This window comes from Lathyrus oleraceus, chromosome 6, assembly GCF_024323335.1.
Source record: "Lathyrus oleraceus cultivar Zhongwan6 chromosome 6, CAAS_Psat_ZW6_1.0, whole genome shotgun sequence".
NCBI classification, from domain to species: domain Eukaryota; kingdom Viridiplantae; phylum Streptophyta; class Magnoliopsida; order Fabales; family Fabaceae; genus Lathyrus; species Lathyrus oleraceus.
Window position 1 is genome coordinate 441,158,607 of NC_066584.1, and position 19,246 is coordinate 441,177,852.

The 19,246-nt window shown below is 42.0% G+C and overlaps 1 protein-coding gene across 1 annotated transcript in view; it reads left to right on the forward strand.

Moving 5' to 3' along the window:
- Positions 1 to 2,539: 2,539 nt before the first annotated feature.
- The window catches only part of LOC127096140 (uncharacterized), a 62,032-nt gene continuing 45,325 nt past the window's right edge, over positions 2,540 to 19,246 (forward strand). The window contains exons 1-2 of the mRNA XM_051034749.1: positions 2,540 to 2,554; positions 2,726 to 3,428. Coding sequence (XP_050890706.1) covers positions 2,540 to 2,554; positions 2,726 to 3,428 — 718 coding nt within the window. The remainder of the gene's footprint in view (positions 2,555 to 2,725; positions 3,429 to 19,246) is intronic.

The following is a 19,246-nucleotide window of genomic DNA, read 5'->3' on the forward strand; positions in this document are numbered from 1 at the left end:
TTGTGGAGAATTCTGGAACGTGCCACTTGTGGGGACTAGGGGTTGCATCAACTACAACCCAGTTCTTTCTCTATGCCAGTTAGGGTTTGTAATGAATGGAAGACCACTTGACGCTGAAATAGCTGAGAGTGTATATTTTGAGAAGCGAAGCGACCCTGCTAAATTGGAGCAGATAGGAAGAGCTTGGAAGTCTATTGGTGTCCAGGATGGAGCTGTCCTAGGGAAAAAGTTTGCCATTGCTATGCCTAATTACACTGATTGGGTCAAGAAGAGAATGGAAACTTTGATGTTGCCCTATGATAGGATGAATCCGTTGCAAGTGCAACCACCTTTGATCCTTGCTGAGAGTGTACCTGCTGAGCAGTACAAGCAAGCCCTGATGGAGAATCGCCGTTTGAAGGAGAAAGAGCAAGATGCCCAGATGGAGTTGTATCAAGCCAAAGCTGATAGGTTGAATTTAACTCATCAACTCAGAGATGCCCAGAGTGCAGATGTTGGTGGAGTGAGGAGCAAGAAGAGATCTTATTCAGAGATGGAAAACTTGTTGGATACAGAGCACAGAGAGTGTTTGAGACTGCAGAGAGCTGAGGCCAGTTATCTGAAGAAGATCAGAGACTTGGAGAAGCAACTCAGAGACAAAGATATCCAATTGAAAAAGGAAGTCGACCAGAGACTTGCATCAGAAGACCGACTTGGGTCAGAAGTTGTCGAGCTTAGAAGACAGTTGAAGGAGAAGATCACTCCCTTGCCAGAATGTTCAGAGTGTGAACTGTTGATAGACCAGTGTCACTACTTGAAGACGCTCATTCCTGGAAGCCGCTTGTCTTAGCTTGTACTTTCTGATGTTTATGTTGAGAATCACCCCCAGGCCTGTTGGGTGGGATTCATTTGTTGTACATTGTTGGATATTTGGATCTGTGTTGTATGATCCTGTTGCTCATTTATAGATGAGATTGTTGTTTCACTCTGTACTCAGTGCTCTTTTGTATGCTGTTTCTGTATCGCCTGTGTTGTTCTTGCTGCAGGTTGTCATCTTTCGAAGATGGATCAGGCTCTTTGAATGCCTGAGAAATGAACATTTCATGTGCATCATATGCATTAACATCATACTCATAACATCTTGCATAACAGGTGTTCTTGCGCACGACTTCTCACTCTGGTTCCTGTGTCAGGCAGGATAGCTGATCGAAGACCGCACCGGTATTCTACCAGACTCAATCAACAGCGAAGTATGGATCAGGTTCAGAATGAGTTGGCTGAAATGAGGGCGAACATGGCCCAGTTCATGACGATGATGCAAGGGGTTGCTCAGGGTCAGGAGGAGCTCCGAGCTTTGGTTCAGAGACAAGAGACGGTTATTCAGGCGTCTAACCGTGGTTCACCTGCTGGTATTCCTGTGCCTGAGAATATGGCTGCTGCTCCCGTTCATGACTATGCTGTGGGAGATGAACTCAGAGGAATAAGGATCAATGGACAGCCTCTTGCTGCAGAGACTGTCAATGTCAGGGCCACCCGGGCTCCGGTTCGTCATCCAGCTCCTATTGTCGACCGACAAGAGGACATGTTCACACTGTTGAGTGAAGATGACGGTGAGGGGGTCAGAGTTGAGGATAGGGATCGCAAGGTCGATGCCCTGGCTGAAAAGATTCGCGCTATGGAGTGTCAAAACTCCCTCGGATTTGATGTAACCAATATGGGGTTGGTTGAAGGCTTGAGAATCCCCCATAAATTCAAAGCACCCTCCTTCGACAAGTACAACGGTACTTCTTGCCCTCGCACTCATGTGCAGGCATACTATCGGAAGATCTCTGCGTATACAGACGATGAAAAAATGTGGATGTACTTTTTCCAAGATAGTCTATCTGGGGCATCTTTGGACTGGTACATGGAACTGAAGAGAGATTCTATCCGTTGTTGGAGGGATCTAGGAGAGGCCTTCTTGAGGCAGTATAAGCATAACATGGACATGGCGCCTAGCCGGACTCAGCTGCAGAGTCTTTGTCAGAAATCCACTGAAAGCTTCAAGGAGTACGCCCAGAGGTGGCGTGAGTTGGCTGCGAGAGTTCAACCCCCTATGCTGGAAAGGGAGTTGACTGACATGTTTATTGGCACACTTCAGGGGGTTTTCATGGACCGAATGGGGAGTTACCCATTTGGAAGTTTTTCTGACGTAGTCATTTGTGGGGAGAGGACTAAGAGTTTGATCAAGGCTGGTAAGATCAATGATGCTAGTTCCTCGTCGTCCAAGAAACCTTTCTCTGGGGCACCTCGCCGTAGAGAAGGAGAGACTAATGCTGTTCAACACCGCCGGGTTCATAACAGAAATCAGAATCAGTACCGTCAGGTTGCCGCAATGACCATCCCCGCACCTCAACAACGTCAACCTCCGCAACAATCGAGGCAGCAACAACAACAACAGCAGCAGCGTCCGTATCAGCCAAGGCAACGAATGCCTGAAAGACGTTTTGATCCCCTGCCAATGACCTACGTTGAGGTACTGCCTGAGTTGCTCAGATTAGGATTTGTTGAGTTGAGAACTATGGCTCCGCCAACAGTATTGCCGCCTGGGTACGATGCCAATGTCCGGTGTGATTTTCATTCTGGGGCACCAGGACATCATATTGAGAAATGTCGGGCTTTTCAGCACAAAGTCCAAGATCTGATCGATGCCAAGACGATCAACTTCGCTCCAGTGCCTAATGTTGTTAACAATCCTATGCCTCAGCATGGTGGGCATAGGGTGAATTGTGTTGAAGGGGCCGAATCTGAAGATTTGGTTGTCAGAGTGGATGAGATTCAGACTTCTCTGCTTGTAGTGAAGGGCCATTTGCTAGATGGTGGTGTTCACCCGGGCTGTGATGAGTGTTGTATGGGCTGTGCAGAGTCTGATAATGGTTGTATGCAGTTGCGGGCCGGTATTAAGAGGTTGGTAGATGAGGGCTGTGTCCAGTTTGGCCGGACTGATAATGGAGATCGTGGGGCAGTGTCTACTGTCACGATATTTTTCAAACTGTCTGAGGGACGTGGGCCGAGGACTGTGGGTAGTGCGCCTACAATAAGTGGTAATCCAGTTACCATCTTTGCACCAGTTTCTGCCAATAATCCAACAATGATTGTCGCTCCGGTCAGAAGGGCTGAGAATAGTAAGGTTGTGCCTTGGAGGTACGACAACGCCTACAGAAGCAACAAAAGGGCTGAGAATCGGGTCAGGCCGACTAATCAAGCTCCGGTAACAATTGTTGCACCTAGTAAAACTCCCATGGTTGTGAGTCCCGTCGTGGACAATGTTGGTGGACCGGGAGGGTTTACTAGGAGTGGACGGTTGTTTGCGCCTCAACCGTTGAGGGATGCCAATACTGAGGCATCTGCTAGAGCAAAGGGAAAACAGGCCGTGGTTGATGAGGAGCCCGCTCAAACGAATGTGCCTGGTGGCTCGTTTGAGAAGGACGTGGAGGAATTTATGCGAATCATTAAGAAGAGTGACTACAAGATCGTAGATCAACTCAACCAAACTCCGTCCAAAATCTCTATTCTTACTCTGCTGTTGTGCTCTGAGGCACATCAGAACGCCTTGCTGAAAATGTTGAATATGGCGTATGTACCTCAGGAGATTTCTGTCAACCAGCTAGAGGGAGTAATTGCCAATGTGAGCACCAGACACGGTTTGGGGTTCACTGATCTTGATTTGACGCCTGAAGGGCGAAACCATAATAAGGCCTTGCATATCACTATGGAGTGCAAGGGGGCTGTATTATCTCACGTGCTGGTCGATACCGGGTCTTCTCTGAATGTGCTGCCGAAGCAAATCCTGAAGAAGATATCTGTTGAAGGGGTTGTGCTTACTCCTAGTGACCTGATTGTGAGGGCATTTGACGGATCCAAGCGTTCTGTCTTTGGTGAAGTCACTTTGCCTGTGAAGATAGGTCCTGAGACTTTCGACATCATCTTCTACGTCATGGCATCCATGGATCCATGCAGCTGGGGCAGTCTCGTCGACTCTCCATCAGAAGCTCAAGTATGTCTGGAACGGTCAGATTGTGACCGTGTGCGGTGAAGAAGATATCTTGGTGAGTCACCTGTCCTCGTTCAAATATGTCGAGGTGGATGGCGAGATCCACGAGACTTTGTGCCAGGCATTTGAGACTGTGGCTCTTGAGGGGGTGGCGTGTGCTGAACAGAGGAGGCCAGGTGCTTCGATCGCTTCCTACAAGCAGGCTAAGGAGGTTGTTGACTCTGGTAGAGCTGAAGGCTGGGGCAAGATGGTGGATTTGCCTGTCAAGGAGGACAAATTTGGCATTGGTTATGAGCCTCTCCAAGCAGAGCAGGGTGGTCAAGCAGGTCCAAGTTTTACCAGTGTTGGGCTGATGAATCACGGTGACGTCTTCGCAGCTGATGTTGAAGATGGGGACAGTGATTGTGATCTCGACTGCTGGGTCCGCCCGAGTGCACCAGGGGAGCAGATCAACAACTGGACCGCAGAGGATGTAGTCCAAGTTACTCTTCAAACAGAGTAATTTTCTTTTGTTTTTTCATTCTGCACAAAACCCTACGTTCTGCCCAAGACGTAGTGGTTCATTGTAGGGCCACATCATGTTTTACAATTTTTATCATTAATAAAGGACGTTTTGCAAACAATTTTATGATCCTTGTCTTTCTATTTTTGTTTTCACTCTTTCAAAATAAAATGGCAATGTTTTTGTTTTTGTGACTTTATTGAAATCTTTTTCTAAAACAAAGCATTAAACATGCAGAAGTGATATCACGGCATCTACTATGAACAGTTATGTTATGCCTCATCATGATTTCAACAATCCCATTTACCAAGCTGAAGAGGAGAGTGAGGAAGACTGTGAACTCCCAAAAGAATTGGCTAGAATGCTGAAGCAGGAGGAAAGGGTCATCCAACCTCATCAGGAGGAGTTGGAGATTGTGAATCTTGGTATTGAGGACGCTAGAAGGGATATCAAGATCGGGGTTGCTTTGAAGCCAGATGTCAAGAGCAGGCTAATTGAGATGCTGAGAGAGTATGTAGAGATATTCTCCTGGTCTTATCAAGATATGCCTGGGCTGAATACTGATATTGTGGTTCATAGACTACCTCTCAGAGATGATTGTCCTTCGGTCAAGCAGAAGCTTCGTAGAACGAGTCCTGATATGGCAGTGAAGATCAAGGAAGAGGTTCAGAAGCAGTTCGATGCGAGTTTCTTGTCAGTGACAACTTATCCACCGTGGGTAGCCAACATCGTTCCAGTGCCAAAGAAGGATGGCAAAGTCAGAATGTGTGTCGATTACCGGGATTTGAACAGGGCGAGTCCGAAAGATGATTTCCCATTACCTCACATTGATGTATTGGTGGATAATACGGCTCAATCCTCGGTATTCTCTTTCATGGATGGTTTCTCGGGCTATAACCAGATTAAGATGGCGCCAGAGGACATGGAAAAGACGACATTCATTACACCTTGGGGCACGTTCTGCTATAAGGTGATGCCATTTGGGCTGAAGAATGTCGGTGCTACCTATCAGAGGGCAATGACGACTCTCTTTCATGACATGATGCACAAAGAGATTGAAGTGTACGTGGATGATATGATTGCGAAGTCGCAGACAGAAGAGGAGCACCTGGTTAATTTGCAGAAGTTGTTTGACAGGTTGGTAAAGTTCAAACTGAGGCTGAACCCAAACAAGTGTACGTTTGGCGTGAGATCAGGGAAGCTGTTAGGCTTCATTGTCAGTGAGAAAGGGATTGAGGTTGATCCAGCAAAAGTCAAAGCTATTCAAGAAATTCCTGAGCCGAAAACTGAAAAGCAGGTTCGTGGTTTTTTAGGGAGATTGAGCTACATTGCAAGGTTTATATCTCACCTAACTGCCACGTGTGAACCAATATTCAAATTGCTAAGAAAGAATCAAGCAATCAGGTGGAATGATGACTGTCAGAAAGCTTTTGACAAGATAAAAGAGTATTTACAAAAACCTCCAATCTTGATTCCTCCAGTTCCTGGGAGACCGCTGATAATGTACTTGTCAGTGACCGAGAACTCGATGGGGTGTGTATTGGGACAGCATGATGAGTCTGGTCGAAAAGAGCATGCCATATACTACCTTAGCAAAAAGTTTACCGACTGTGAAATCAAATATTCACAGCTTGAGAAAACTTGTTGTGCTTTGGCCTGGGCTGCTCGCCGACTGAGGCAGTATATGTTGAACCATACTACCTTGTTGATTTCTAAGATGGATCCAGTGAAATACATCTTTGAGAAGCCGGCTCTCACCGGACGTGTTGCCCGTTGGCAGATGATCTTAACAGAGTATGATATCCAGTACACGTCTCAGAAGGCTATCAAAGGTAGTGTTTTGTCAGACTATCTCGCCGAGCAACCGATCGACGACTATCAGCCTATGATGTTTGAATTCCCTGATGAAGACATCATGTATCTTAAGATGAAAGATTGTGAAGAGCCTCTTGTCGAGGAAGGACCGGATCCTGATGACAAGTGGACACTGATGTTTGATGGGGCTGTGAATGTGAATGGTAACGGTGTTGGTGCAGTGCTGATCAATCCGAAAGGTGCCCATATACCCTTTTCTGCCAGATTGACTTTTGATGTCAGCAACAATGAAGTTGAGTATGAGGCTTGTATCATGGGGATAGAAGAAGCCATTGATTTGAGAATCAAAATGCTTGACATTTTTGGAGATTCCGCTCTAGTGATTAATCAGGTCAATGGAGATTGGAATACGAACCAGCCGCATCTGATTCCTTATAGAGATTACACCAGAAGAATACTGACGTTCTTCAAGAAGGTGAAGTTGTACCATGTCCCCTGGGATGAGAATCAGATGGCTGATGCCTTGGCTACTTTATGTTCTATGATAAAAGTTCATTGGTGGAATCATGTGCCACACGTTGCGGTGAATCGACTCGAGAGGCCTGCGTATGTGTTTGCAGCCGAGTCTGTTATGATTGATGACAAGCTGTGGTACTATGACATCAAGAACTTCCTCAAGAGTCAGGAGTATCCTGAAGGTGCGTCGAAGAATGAAAAGAAAACCCTGAGAAGGCTAGCTGGAAGCTTTTATTTGAATCAGGATGATGTGCTGTATAAGAGGAACTTTGACATGGTCTTGCTCAGATGCGTGGATAGACACGAAGCAGACATGTTAATGCAAGAAGTGCATGAGGGTTCGTTTGGTACCCATTGTAGCGGTGTATTCGTCGCTATATGATCTATCGATTAAATCATAAGCTAGGAGATACATTGAAATTTCGAGTCGCCACCGCACTTTTATTTATCCAAAGGACTGGCTAAAAAGCGAACAAAAGCCTAAGAAGTTTTACACGTAGAAAACTAATAAAAAGATCAGAGATTCTGGGTAAGGGGTAAATTACGCAATGGGAAGGTGTTAGGCACCCACTACGTCCTAGGTACTCCTAGGGAGCCCTTTTCACACTTGTTATGCTAAATTGTTATTTGTCATGACAAAAATATTGTGCAAACATGATTGGGATGATGAGAAAAGAATATACATTTTTTATTGGGTTATTTATTTTTGTGTTCGAACGGATGAACCCGCTGCCTACGTACCTTCCATCAAAGGTAAGGATCAAAACATCGTAGTTCGGCTAAAAGATTTCCAAAAGTGAGTTAGGTTCAATTTTAAACACAAACCCTAAGGTCTTACGTTATCCACGGGAGAAAACTCAACCTTATACAAACAACAACGTCCACCATGTGAGAACAGCTTCAACTTGCCAGGGAGGGGTTAACCCTATAATAGGCAAGGAAGACTTACAATTCAATCACTAAAGACAGAAGGTGAGATTAACATCAACCACTAAGATAAATCAAACCTATAGCTCATGTATGAAAAGATTAATGGACAAAGCCAAAACAAGTGAATGAGTGAAGTTACTGATTATGATTATGAAAATGGAGTCAAAGTATGATTAAGGTTAATTCAAATAAGTATTATGAAATGAAGTTTGAAAAAAGGTCAAGGACTTGAGTCCAGGTTTTTAGTTAGAAAACATGAAGATGTTTGCACAACACTTATGTCAAGTTTGAAAACTAAGAGTGTGAAAAGGTTCTAAGACGTAATGAATGATGAATGGATGAGGATGGGAAGTAAAACTTCTTAGAAGGTTCACTTCTTGAAATCATATAGCAGATGATTCAAGTGTGTCCTTTGGAATAGCAATGGATAATAATAAACAAACAAAGCAAAGAAAGGCGGATACCGGATGCCAATCAATGGTCTTATACCAATCTCCTAAAACAAAACGGGATATCAGAGGCCACTCAATGGTCTTACACTAATCTCCTCAAACAAAGAAATAAAAGCGGATACCGGATACCAATAGATGGATTTACACCAGTCTCCTAAAATAGATATGGATATCAGATGCCACTCAATGGACTTATACTAATCTCCTCAAAAAGAAAAACAAAGATGAGAAATGGAGGTTAACTGCCAATCTGTCTGGACTTAGGTTAACTCCACAGTATGGTCCTAGGACATCCAATGCCACATTACAGGGACTTACAATGGATCCTCACATACAAGAACAAAAGCAACAATATGATCACAGGAATGCAAATGCCAACTTACAGGGACTTATAATTGCAACCTCTCACACAAACAGATAAACAAACTATGATCACAGGAAAGCAGATGCCAACTTGCAGGGACTTACAGCTGCAACCTCACATAAACAAACAAACCAAATTGTGATCCCAGGATAACAGATGCCAACTTACAGGGACTTATAACTGCAACCTCACATACAAAGCAAACAGATCAAATTATGATCATAGGAAAGCAGATGCCAACTTACAGGGACTTATAACTGCAACCTCACATACAAATCAAACAGATCAAATTATGATCATAGGACAACAGATGCCAACTTGCAGGGACTTATAACTGTATCCTCACATACAAACAGATAGAACAGAAGATATGAGTGACCAATGAGGTCTTACACTCTATCCTTCCATATCATAGGAGCAAATGCCAAAGCAATGGACTTACAATTGTCCTCAATGGGCAAACAACAATAATAAAAGTCTCATAGACAAATGATATGATCATGCACTAATGGCAATTGATGATGATAAATGCATAACATACAAGCAAGCAAGTGCATATGAAGCAATCAATCGATCAATGAATAACAAACAGCACACTCTATAGCCAAGCAAGGGGGGCTCATACAAGAGGGTTTGACTATGAAAGTCCACTGTAATAGGTAAATGTCGCTCTTAACCTTGCCATTGAGAGGCTAAGGTGAAGCAGATGAAAAGGAGATGAGGGGTGTTGTAACACCCCAATTAAACTAAGCTAATTATTTAATTTAAATTAATATTTTATTTATTAATTTAATTGAATAATTGGAAGTTTGGATTAATATTATTATTTTTGGGAATAATAATTATTGGGATTATTATTATTGGATTATTATTTTATAATTGGAATAAAAGTGGAAATCAGTAAAAAGGTCCTATTTTGGTAAAAAGGTTTATTTCTTTCACGTGAAAAAGGAAAAGGAGACAGAACGTGGAAAAGGGCAAAAAGAGAACCAGAGAGCAAGGGTTGAAGGGAGAAAAGCTTGAAGCTGCAGAATCTGCCGGATTAACTCAGGTAAGGGGGGTTTATCATCAATTAACGGGTATTATGGGATGATATGTACTGGGTAGTAATAGACTATTGTTTCACCTCTGATTAGATCGATGCATGATGAAATGTGAACTCTTTGGATGAACGAAATTGGGGTATAATTGAGAAAGAATTCGTAGGAATTAGATGTCAGAGTGTCAAAATTTGTGTAATCGAATAAGATACGAATTTTGTTGAAACTATGAATAATTTCTGTGTGGAAATTGGACTGTGGAAGGTCGGTTTGAGTATATCTCGTAGCAGAGAAAGCCATTGCAGATCTGAGAGTTCTGGTCTCTGGTCATACGCGTATGGCACTAGGCAATACGCGTATGAGATGGCTGGTACGCGTATGGCATTAGGCAATACGCGTATGGATGAGGAAGATGAAATTTTGAACGTGAAATGGTCTCTGGTGGTACGCGTATGGGGAAGTGATACGCGTAGCATACGCGTATGGGAATGGCCAATACGCGTATGGATTTGGTCAGACGTGGGCAATACGCGTATGGGCATAGGCAATACGCGTATGGGCAGAATTGTGAATTTTCTGTGCTGTTGTTGTGCAGTTTCTGGTTGTTTAGGCTGAGTGTGTAATTCAGCTGATGTATGACATGTTAGGGATCATTTCCCGTGGCTTGGAGTAGTATAGGTATTAGTAGAGTGTACTAATACTGTGGTTATTGTTTGGCATGATCTGATATGCTTATGTGATAAAATATTGATGACGTATGATGATATGCATATTGTTGTGAGTGTATATATATTATGCATGTTGTTGATGCTGCATTTGCTAGATGATTAGCATGCATGGCATAGCCTGTGGGGCTGTAGCTAATTCCCATGGTGAGGAATTAGTGAGTGAATTGTTGTGGAATTGTTGTTGATGTTTGCATACTAGATGATTAGTGTGCATAGTCTAGCCTTTGGGGCTGTAGCTAATTCCCATGGTGAGGAATTAGTGAGTGAGTCATTAGATCCCAAATGAGTGGGACTAGTGAGCTTAGTAGCCGTATCTGGAGTTGATCGGTGAGCTTGAACTGTATGTTCAAGAATAGTCGGTACCGCATATGTTGAGTCTCATTGCATAATGAATGTATGGCATATAATATGAATGGATGTATTCCAGTATTATATGGTTATTATGTGTTGTGTTGTTGATGATTGAGTATGGTTTGAGATTATACATATGATATATGTTATTGTTGGATATGCTGTTTGAGTTGGTACTGCCGTTGCTGAGTGTGTAGTCTGGTCAGGGTGAACAAATGCGTATTTACTTAACATTACATAATGTTGTATAATGCTTATTATATTGATTGAGAAACTCACCCTTACAACTATGTTTCAGGTAACGAGCAGAGTTGAGTAGAAGCTAGTCCTTGGAGTCTAGTGTCGTCCTTAGTGGTCATGCTCTGGTAGATGTAACATCGGGAGGGGATTGTTTGACTATACTTTAATTTAGTTGTTGACCAACTTTACATGTAATGTGATACATGATTTGAATGTCGATATTTTGTGTCCGCTGCGAATTATGCAAAAGAGTCTTATTTTGATTAAATAAATGAGCATGACAGGATAATTTGATGATTGTTGTGAAATGATTGTGTGACACCCTTCGGGGCATAATTACTCTGATTTGTTATGTTATATATTTTAATTAAATATTTTGGGGTATTTAGAAGGGTGTTACATTAGTGGTATCAGAGCATAGTCGGTCGAGTCGAGTCGTAAATTTTCTGTTTCCCCTGTACGGGATAGGTGTTGTATAACCCTATCAGTACTCATTGTTTTAGTTTGTTTGGGTTTCAGAATAGAGATGGCTGGAAGAGGTAGAGATGATGCTGCAATTGCTGAGGCTCTGGGTATGCTAGCTGGAGTACTTGGAGGGAATCCGAATGTGGTGGGAATGGGAGCTGCTCGTCAGTTGAGTGAGTTCCAGAAGAACAATCCTCCAATGTTCAAGGGAGCATACGATCCAGATGGCGCTCAGAAGTGGTTGAAGGAGATCGAGAGGATCTTCAGAGTGACTGAGTGTGCTGAGAACTAGAAGGTCAGGTTCGGTACACATATGCTGTCAGAGGAAGCTGATGATTGGTGGGTTGCTACCCGCACTGAGTTGGAAACTGCTGGAAATGCTGAGATTTCTTGGGCTGTGTTCAGAGAGAGATTTCTGAGGAAGTATTTTCCCGAGGATGTCAGAGGAAAGAAGGAGATAGAGTTCTTGGAATTGAAGCAGGGTAACAGGTCTGTTACGGAGTATGCTGCTAAGTTCACAGAGTTGTCGAAGTATTATACTCCCTATGCTGAAGCTGCTGGGGAATTTTCCAAATGCGTGAAGTTTGAGAACGGGTTGCGTCCCGAGATCAAGCAGGCGATTGGATATCAGCGGATCAGGGTGTTTTCTGATTTGGTTGACTGTTGCAGGATTTTTGAACAGGATTCCAAGGCTAGAGCAGAGAGCTATCAGCAAAGGGTTGATAGGAAAGGTAAGAATCAGATTGATCGTGGTAAACCGTATGCAGCTGGCAAAGGTTTCCAGAGGCAGAGTGGGATGAAGAGGCCTAGTGGGGGAGACTCTAGTGCTCCTGTTAAGTGTTACAGATGTGGTCGGGCTGGACATCGTGTTCATGAGTGTACCAGTGCTGAGATGAAGTGTTTCAAGTGTGGAAAAGGAGGTCATTTGGCTGCAGAGTGTCGGTTGAAGACTGTAACTTGTTTCAACTGTGGAGAGTTGGGTCATATCAGTCCACAGTGTCCTAAGCCGAAGAAAGAGAATCAGTCAGGAGGCAAGGTCTTTGCTTTATCGGGTTCTGAGACTTCTGCAGATGATCGTTTGATCCGAGGTACGTGTTATATTAATGGCTTTCCTCTTGTAGCTATTATTGACACAGGTGCGACTCATTCTTTTATATCTTTGGATTGTGCTGTGAAACTTAAGTTAGAGATATCTGATATGCTTGGAAGTATGGTGATTGATACTCCTGCAAAGGGTTCAGTGACTACTACTTCAGTTTGCTTGAGTTGTCCTTTGAGTATTTTTGGTAGAGATTTTGGGATAGACCTTGTGTGTCTTCCACTAGTACAGGTTGATGTTATTCTGGGTATGAACTGGTTGGTGTTTAACCGAGTCTATATCAACTGTTTTGACAAGACTGTGATATTCCCTGAGATTGAAGAAGGAAAGAGTTTGTTTCTATCGGCCAGGCAGGTGAATGAAGAAGTAGCAGATGGGGCGGAGTTGTTTATGCTGTTAGCAACCTTGGAAGCTAAAGATAAACCGGTGATTGGTGATCTAGCTGTGGTGTGTGATTTTCCTGATGTGTTTCCGGGAGAGGTGAATGAATTACCGCCAGAGCGTGAAGTTGAGTTCTCGATTGATTTGGTACCTGGTACTAGACCGATATCGATGGCTCCGTATCGTATGTCTGCTGTTGAGCTAGCTGAATTGAAGAGTCAGTTGGAAGATTTGTTGGATAAGAAATTTATTCGTCCGAGTGTGTCACCGTGGGGTGCACCAGTGCTATTGGTTAAGAAGAAGGAAGGTACTATGAGGTTGTGTGTGGACTACAGGCAATTGAATAAAGTGACGATCAAGAATCGGTATCCTTTACCGAGGATTGACGATTTGATGGATCAATTGGTTGGTGCTAGTGTGTTCAGCAAGATAGATTTGAGATCTGGGTATCATCAGATACGTGTGAAGACTGAAGATATTCAGAAGACTGCTTTCAGAACAAGGTATGGACATTATGAGTATTCGGTAATGCCTTTTGGTGTGACTAATGCGCCTGGAGTATTTATGGAGTATATGAATAGGATTTTTCATCCGTACCTAGATCAGTTTGTGGTGGTGTTTATTGATGACATTTTGGTGTATTCGAAATCTGAAGAAGAGCATGCTGAGCATTTGAGAGTGGTTTTGGAAGTTCTCCGAGAAAAGAAGTTATTTGCTAAACTCTCTAAGTGTGAATTTTGGTTAGAAGAGGTTAGTTTTCTTGGTCATGTGATTTCAAGAGGTGGTGTTGCTGTTGATCCTTCTAAGATAGAAGCAGTATCTAAGTGGGAAGCTCCGAAGTCAGTTTCTGAGATAAGAAGTTTTCTTGGACTTGCAGGTTATTATAGGAAGTTCATCGAAGGATTTTCCAAGTTGGCGTTACTGTTGACAATGTTGACTAGAAAGGGGCAAGCGTTTGTTTGGGATTCAAAATGTGAAGAAGGTTTCCAAGAGTTAAAGAGAAGGTTGACTACTGCTCCTATCCTGATATTACCGAGTTCGTCGGAACTATTCGAGGTTTACTGTGACGCTTCATTGTTGGGTTTGGGTGGTGTGTTGATGCAGAATAAGCAGGTTATAGCTTATGCTTCGAGACAGCTGAGGGTTCATGAGAGGAACTATCCGACACATGATTTAGAGTTGGCAGCCGTGGTATTTGTTCTGAAGTTATGGAGGCATTATTTGTACGGATCAAGGTTTGAGGTTTTCAGTGATCATAAGAGTTTAAAGTATTTGTTTGATCAGAAAGAGCTGAATATGAGACAGAGGAGATGGTTAGAATTTCTGAAGGATTATGATTTTGGTTTGAATTACCATCCGGGTAAAGCAAATGTAGTGGCTGATGCATTGAGTCGGAAATCATTGCATATGTCTATGTTAATGGTTAAGGAATTGGATTTAATTGAGCAATTTAGAGACTTGAGTTTGGTGTGTGAGAGTACTCACAATAGTGTTAAATTGGGTATGCTGAAGTTAACGAGTGGTATTTTGGATGAGATTAGAGAGGGTCAGAAATCCGATATGCTTTTGGTTGATAAGTTGACTCTAGTGAATCAAGGTCAAGGTGGTGAATTCAGAGTTGATGAGAATGGTATTTTGAGATTTGGTAATCGAGTATGTATTCCGGATGTTACTGAGCTTAAGAAGAGTATTCTTGAAGAAGGACATCGTAGTGGTTTGAGTATTCATCCTGGAGCTACGAAGATGTATCATGATTTGAAAAGGTTATTTTGGTGGCCGGGAATGAAAAGAGAGATTGCGAGTTTTGTTTATTCCTGTTTGACTTGTCAGAAGTCAAAGATTGAGCATCAGAAGCCGTCTGGGCTAATGCAACCGTTGGCTATTCCAGAGTGGAAGTGGGATAGTATCAGTATGGATTTTGTTTCTGGGTTGCCGAGGACAAATAAGAATTTTGAAGCCATTTGGGTGATTGTTGACAGGTTGACAAAGTCGGCTCATTTCATTCCGATCAGAATGGATTATCCGTTAGAGAGGCTAGCTGGGTTGTATATTGAGAAGATTGTAAGTTTGCATGGTATTCCGTCTAGTATTGTTTCGGACAGAGATCCTAGATTCACATCGAAGTTTTGGGAAGGTTTGCAGAGAGCTTTGGGAACTAAGCTGAGATTGAGTTCTGCATATCATCCGCAGACTGATGGACAGACTGAGAGGACGATTCAGTCATTAGAAGATCTTTTGAGAGCTTGTGTTTTGGAAAAAGGAGGTGCTTGGGATTGTTATTTGCCTTTGATTGAGTTCACCTACAACAATAGTTTTCATTCGAGTATTGGTATGGCACCGTTTGAAGCTTTGTATGGTAGGAGATGTCGGACGCCTTTATGTTGGTATGAGTCCGGTGAGAGTGCTGTGGTTGGACCGGAGATTGTTCAACAGACTACAGAAAAGATTAAGATGATTCAGGAGAAGATGAGAATTGCTCAGAGTCGTCAGAAGAGTTATCACGATAAGAGGAGGAAGTCACTTGAGTTTCAAGAGGGAGACCATGTGTTTCTTCGTGTTACTCCGATAACTGGGGTTGGTCGAGCCTTGAAGTCGAAGAAGTTGACACCTCGATTTATTGGTCCTTATCAGATTTTGGAGAGGATAGGAGAGGTAGCCTATCGTATCGCTTTACCGCCGTCGCTTGCGAATTTGCATGAGGTTTTTCATGTGTCTCAGTTGAGAAGGTACATTCATGATCCGTCGCATGTTGTCCAAGTAGATGATGTACAGGTGAGAGATAACCTGACTGTTGAAACATCACCTATGAGGATCGAGGATCGAGAGTTGAAGCAGTTGCGGGGTAAAGAGATTTCCTTGGTGAAGGTAGCTTGGGGAGGACCAGCAGGTGGCAATGTGACTTGGGAACTGGAGAGTCAGATGAAGGAGGCTTATCCGGAGTTGTTCGATTGAGGTATGTTTTCGAGGACGAAAACTCTTTTAGTGGGGGAGAGTTGTAACACCCCAATTAAACTAAGCTAATTATTTAATTTAAATTAATATTTTATTTATTAATTTAATTGAATAATTGGAAGTTTGGATTAATATTATTATTTTTGGGAATAATAATTATTGGGATTATTATTATTGGATTATTATTTTATAATTGGAATAAAAGTGGAAATCAGTAAAAAGGTCCTATTTTGGTAAAAAGGTTTATTTCTTTCACGTGAAAAAGGAAAAGGAGACAGAACGTGGAAAAGGGCAAAAAGAGAACCAGAGAGCAAGGGTTGAAGGGAGAAAAGCTTGAAGCTGCAGAATCTGCCGGATTAACTCAGGTAAGGGGGGTTTATCATCAATTAACGGGTATTATGGGATGATATGTACTGGGTAGTAATAGACTATTGTTTCACCTCTGATTAGATCGATGCATGATGAAATGTGAACTCTTTGGATGAACGAAATTGGGGTATAATTGAGAAAGAATTCGTAGGAATTAGATGTCAGAGTGTCAAAATTTGTGTAATCGAATAAGATACGAATTTTGTTGAAACTATGAATAATTTCTGTGTGGAAATTGGACTGTGGAAGGTCGGTTTGAGTATATCTCGTAGCAGAGAAAGCCATTGCAGATCTGAGAGTTCTGGTCTCTGGTCATACGCGTATGGCACTAGGCAATACGCGTATGAGATGGCTGGTACGCGTATGGCATTAGGCAATACGCGTATGGATGAGGAAGATGAAATTTTGAACGTGAAATGGTCTCTGGTGGTACGCGTATGGGGAAGTGATACGCGTAGCATACGCGTATGGGAATGGCCAATACGCGTATGGATTTGGTCAGACGTGGGCAATACGCGTATGGGCATAGGCAATACGCGTATGGGCAGAATTGTGAATTTTCTGTGCTGTTGTTGTGCAGTTTCTGGTTGTTTAGGCTGAGTGTGTAATTCAGCTGATGTATGACATGTTAGGGATCATTTCCCGTGGCTTGGAGTAGTATAGGTATTAGTAGAGTGTACTAATACTGTGGTTATTGTTTGGCATGATCTGATATGCTTATGTGATAAAATATTGATGACGTATGATGATATGCATATTGTTGTGAGTGTATATATATTATGCATGTTGTTGATGCTGCATTTGCTAGATGATTAGCATGCATGGCATAGCCTGTGGGGCTGTAGCTAATTCCCATGGTGAGGAATTAGTGAGTGAATTGTTGTGGAATTGTTGTTGATGTTTGCATACTAGATGATTAGTGTGCATAGTCTAGCCTTTGGGGCTGTAGCTAATTCCCATGGTGAGGAATTAGTGAGTGAGTCATTAGATCCCAAATGAGTGGGACTAGTGAGCTTAGTAGCCGTATCTGGAGTTGATCGGTGAGCTTGAACTGTATGTTCAAGAATAGTCGGTACCGCATATGTTGAGTCTCATTGCATAATGAATGTATGGCATATAATATGAATGGATGTATTCTAGTATTATATGGTTATTATGTGTTGTGTTGTTGATGATTGAGTATGGTTTGAGATTATACATATGATATATGTTATTGTTGGATATGCTGTTTGAGTTGGTACTGCCGTTGCTGAGTGTGTAGTCTGGTCAGGGTGAACAAATGCGTATTTACTTAACATTACATAATGTTGTATAATGCTTATTATATTGATTGAGAAACTCACCCTTACAACTATGTTTCAGGTAACGAGCAGAGTTGAGTAGAAGCTAGTCCTTGGAGTCTAGTGTCGTCCTTAGTGGTCATGCTCTGGTAGATGTAACATCGGGAGGGGATTGTTTGACTATACTTTAATTTAGTTGTTGACCAACTTTACATGTAATGTGATACATGATTTGAATGTCGATATTTTGTGTCCGCTGCGAATTATGCAAAAGAGTCTTATTTTGATTAAATAAATGAGCATGACAGGATAATTTGATGATTGTTGTGAAATGATTGTGTGACACCCTTCGGGGCATAATTACTCTGATTTGTTATGTTATATATTTTAATTAAATATTTTGGGGTATTTAGAAGGGTGTTACAGGTGTGCCTCGTTGCTTCTATCTCAGGTCTGAGAGAGCATCAAATAATAGAAAGTGGGGGAGTTCAGAAAGATGGAACTCTTTCCCCATTATTGACTCGATTAGATCTTGGGTATTTATCTCAATGCTTCAACCAGGTACTGGGAGCAAAGAGAGGACACACTGAATAGTGGGGGATAGATTACTTATCCCTACCTTCCACCAATTGCCTCAAATGAGGACTTTTCCTGCTTGGGACAATTTTAAACAAACACAGGCATTGCCTCTTAAGGAGGACTTCAGACAGTTTGCCCGGTCAAATAACAGACCGGGTCTCCAGACTACATGAAGAAGAAGTAATTATACCTCAAAGCAAATGCTAAATAGCAAAGCAAGCAAGTTCAAAGAACTTAAGCAACTAAAGTACCTGAAAAGGTCAAACTTATTAGTAAACAAATCAACAGTTCGAACCAAAAGAAATGGATAAACAACAGTCAACCATAAACAGAGGTGCCAAGGCACAAAGCCAAACTCATATGAGTCACACCTACAAAACAAGGGTTAGCACAATATATAATTCAACTCAATCAAATTTGAATGATCTTTGAGGCATTGGTGCTTAACCTGAAACAATAGCTCAATTGTAAGCTTAAAAGACCACTAGGACTAGCCTAGGGTCAAAGATGAAAGAAAAAGGTCAAACAGCAAAGAAAAGTCAACCCAATCCATGTTCAAACATTTAAGAAGTAATCTCAATTGGATTCACAATCAAATCATGCATCAATGTCATTTCATACACAAAACAATGCAAGACATGGCAAAGGATAGCATATAGAAGTCAACAGCAAGACTTCATTCAAAAGTCAACCCAAACATTCTCAAAAATTATCAAATAAATCACATTCAATCCTAACATCTAGAATGGCAAGCATGTCAAATTTCAATGCATTTGGATGAGAGGAAGGCAGTCAATTAAAATCAAGAAGTCAAACCAAATTCAAGCATGCATAATGAAGGTCAACAAACATGGGTCAACTTCAAAAAATCATATCAAATTGAAAACAGAAGAGAAATGAATGAGATTAACACCAATGCAAAGCTCAAGATGTCTAGTTATCACATATGAAATTTCATGGACATACAATATGGTATGAGGATTTCACAAAAGATATGGCAATGTGTAGCACAAAAAGTCAACAAATGACTAAGCAGGGAAGAAAATTCACAATCAAATGGAAAACAGCATGATTAATTCCAAGAAAATTCATACACAAACTAGACATGTAAGAGATCATTCATGCAAAATTTGGGGTCATTTGGATGTAAGGAAGCAAGTGAACAAAATTC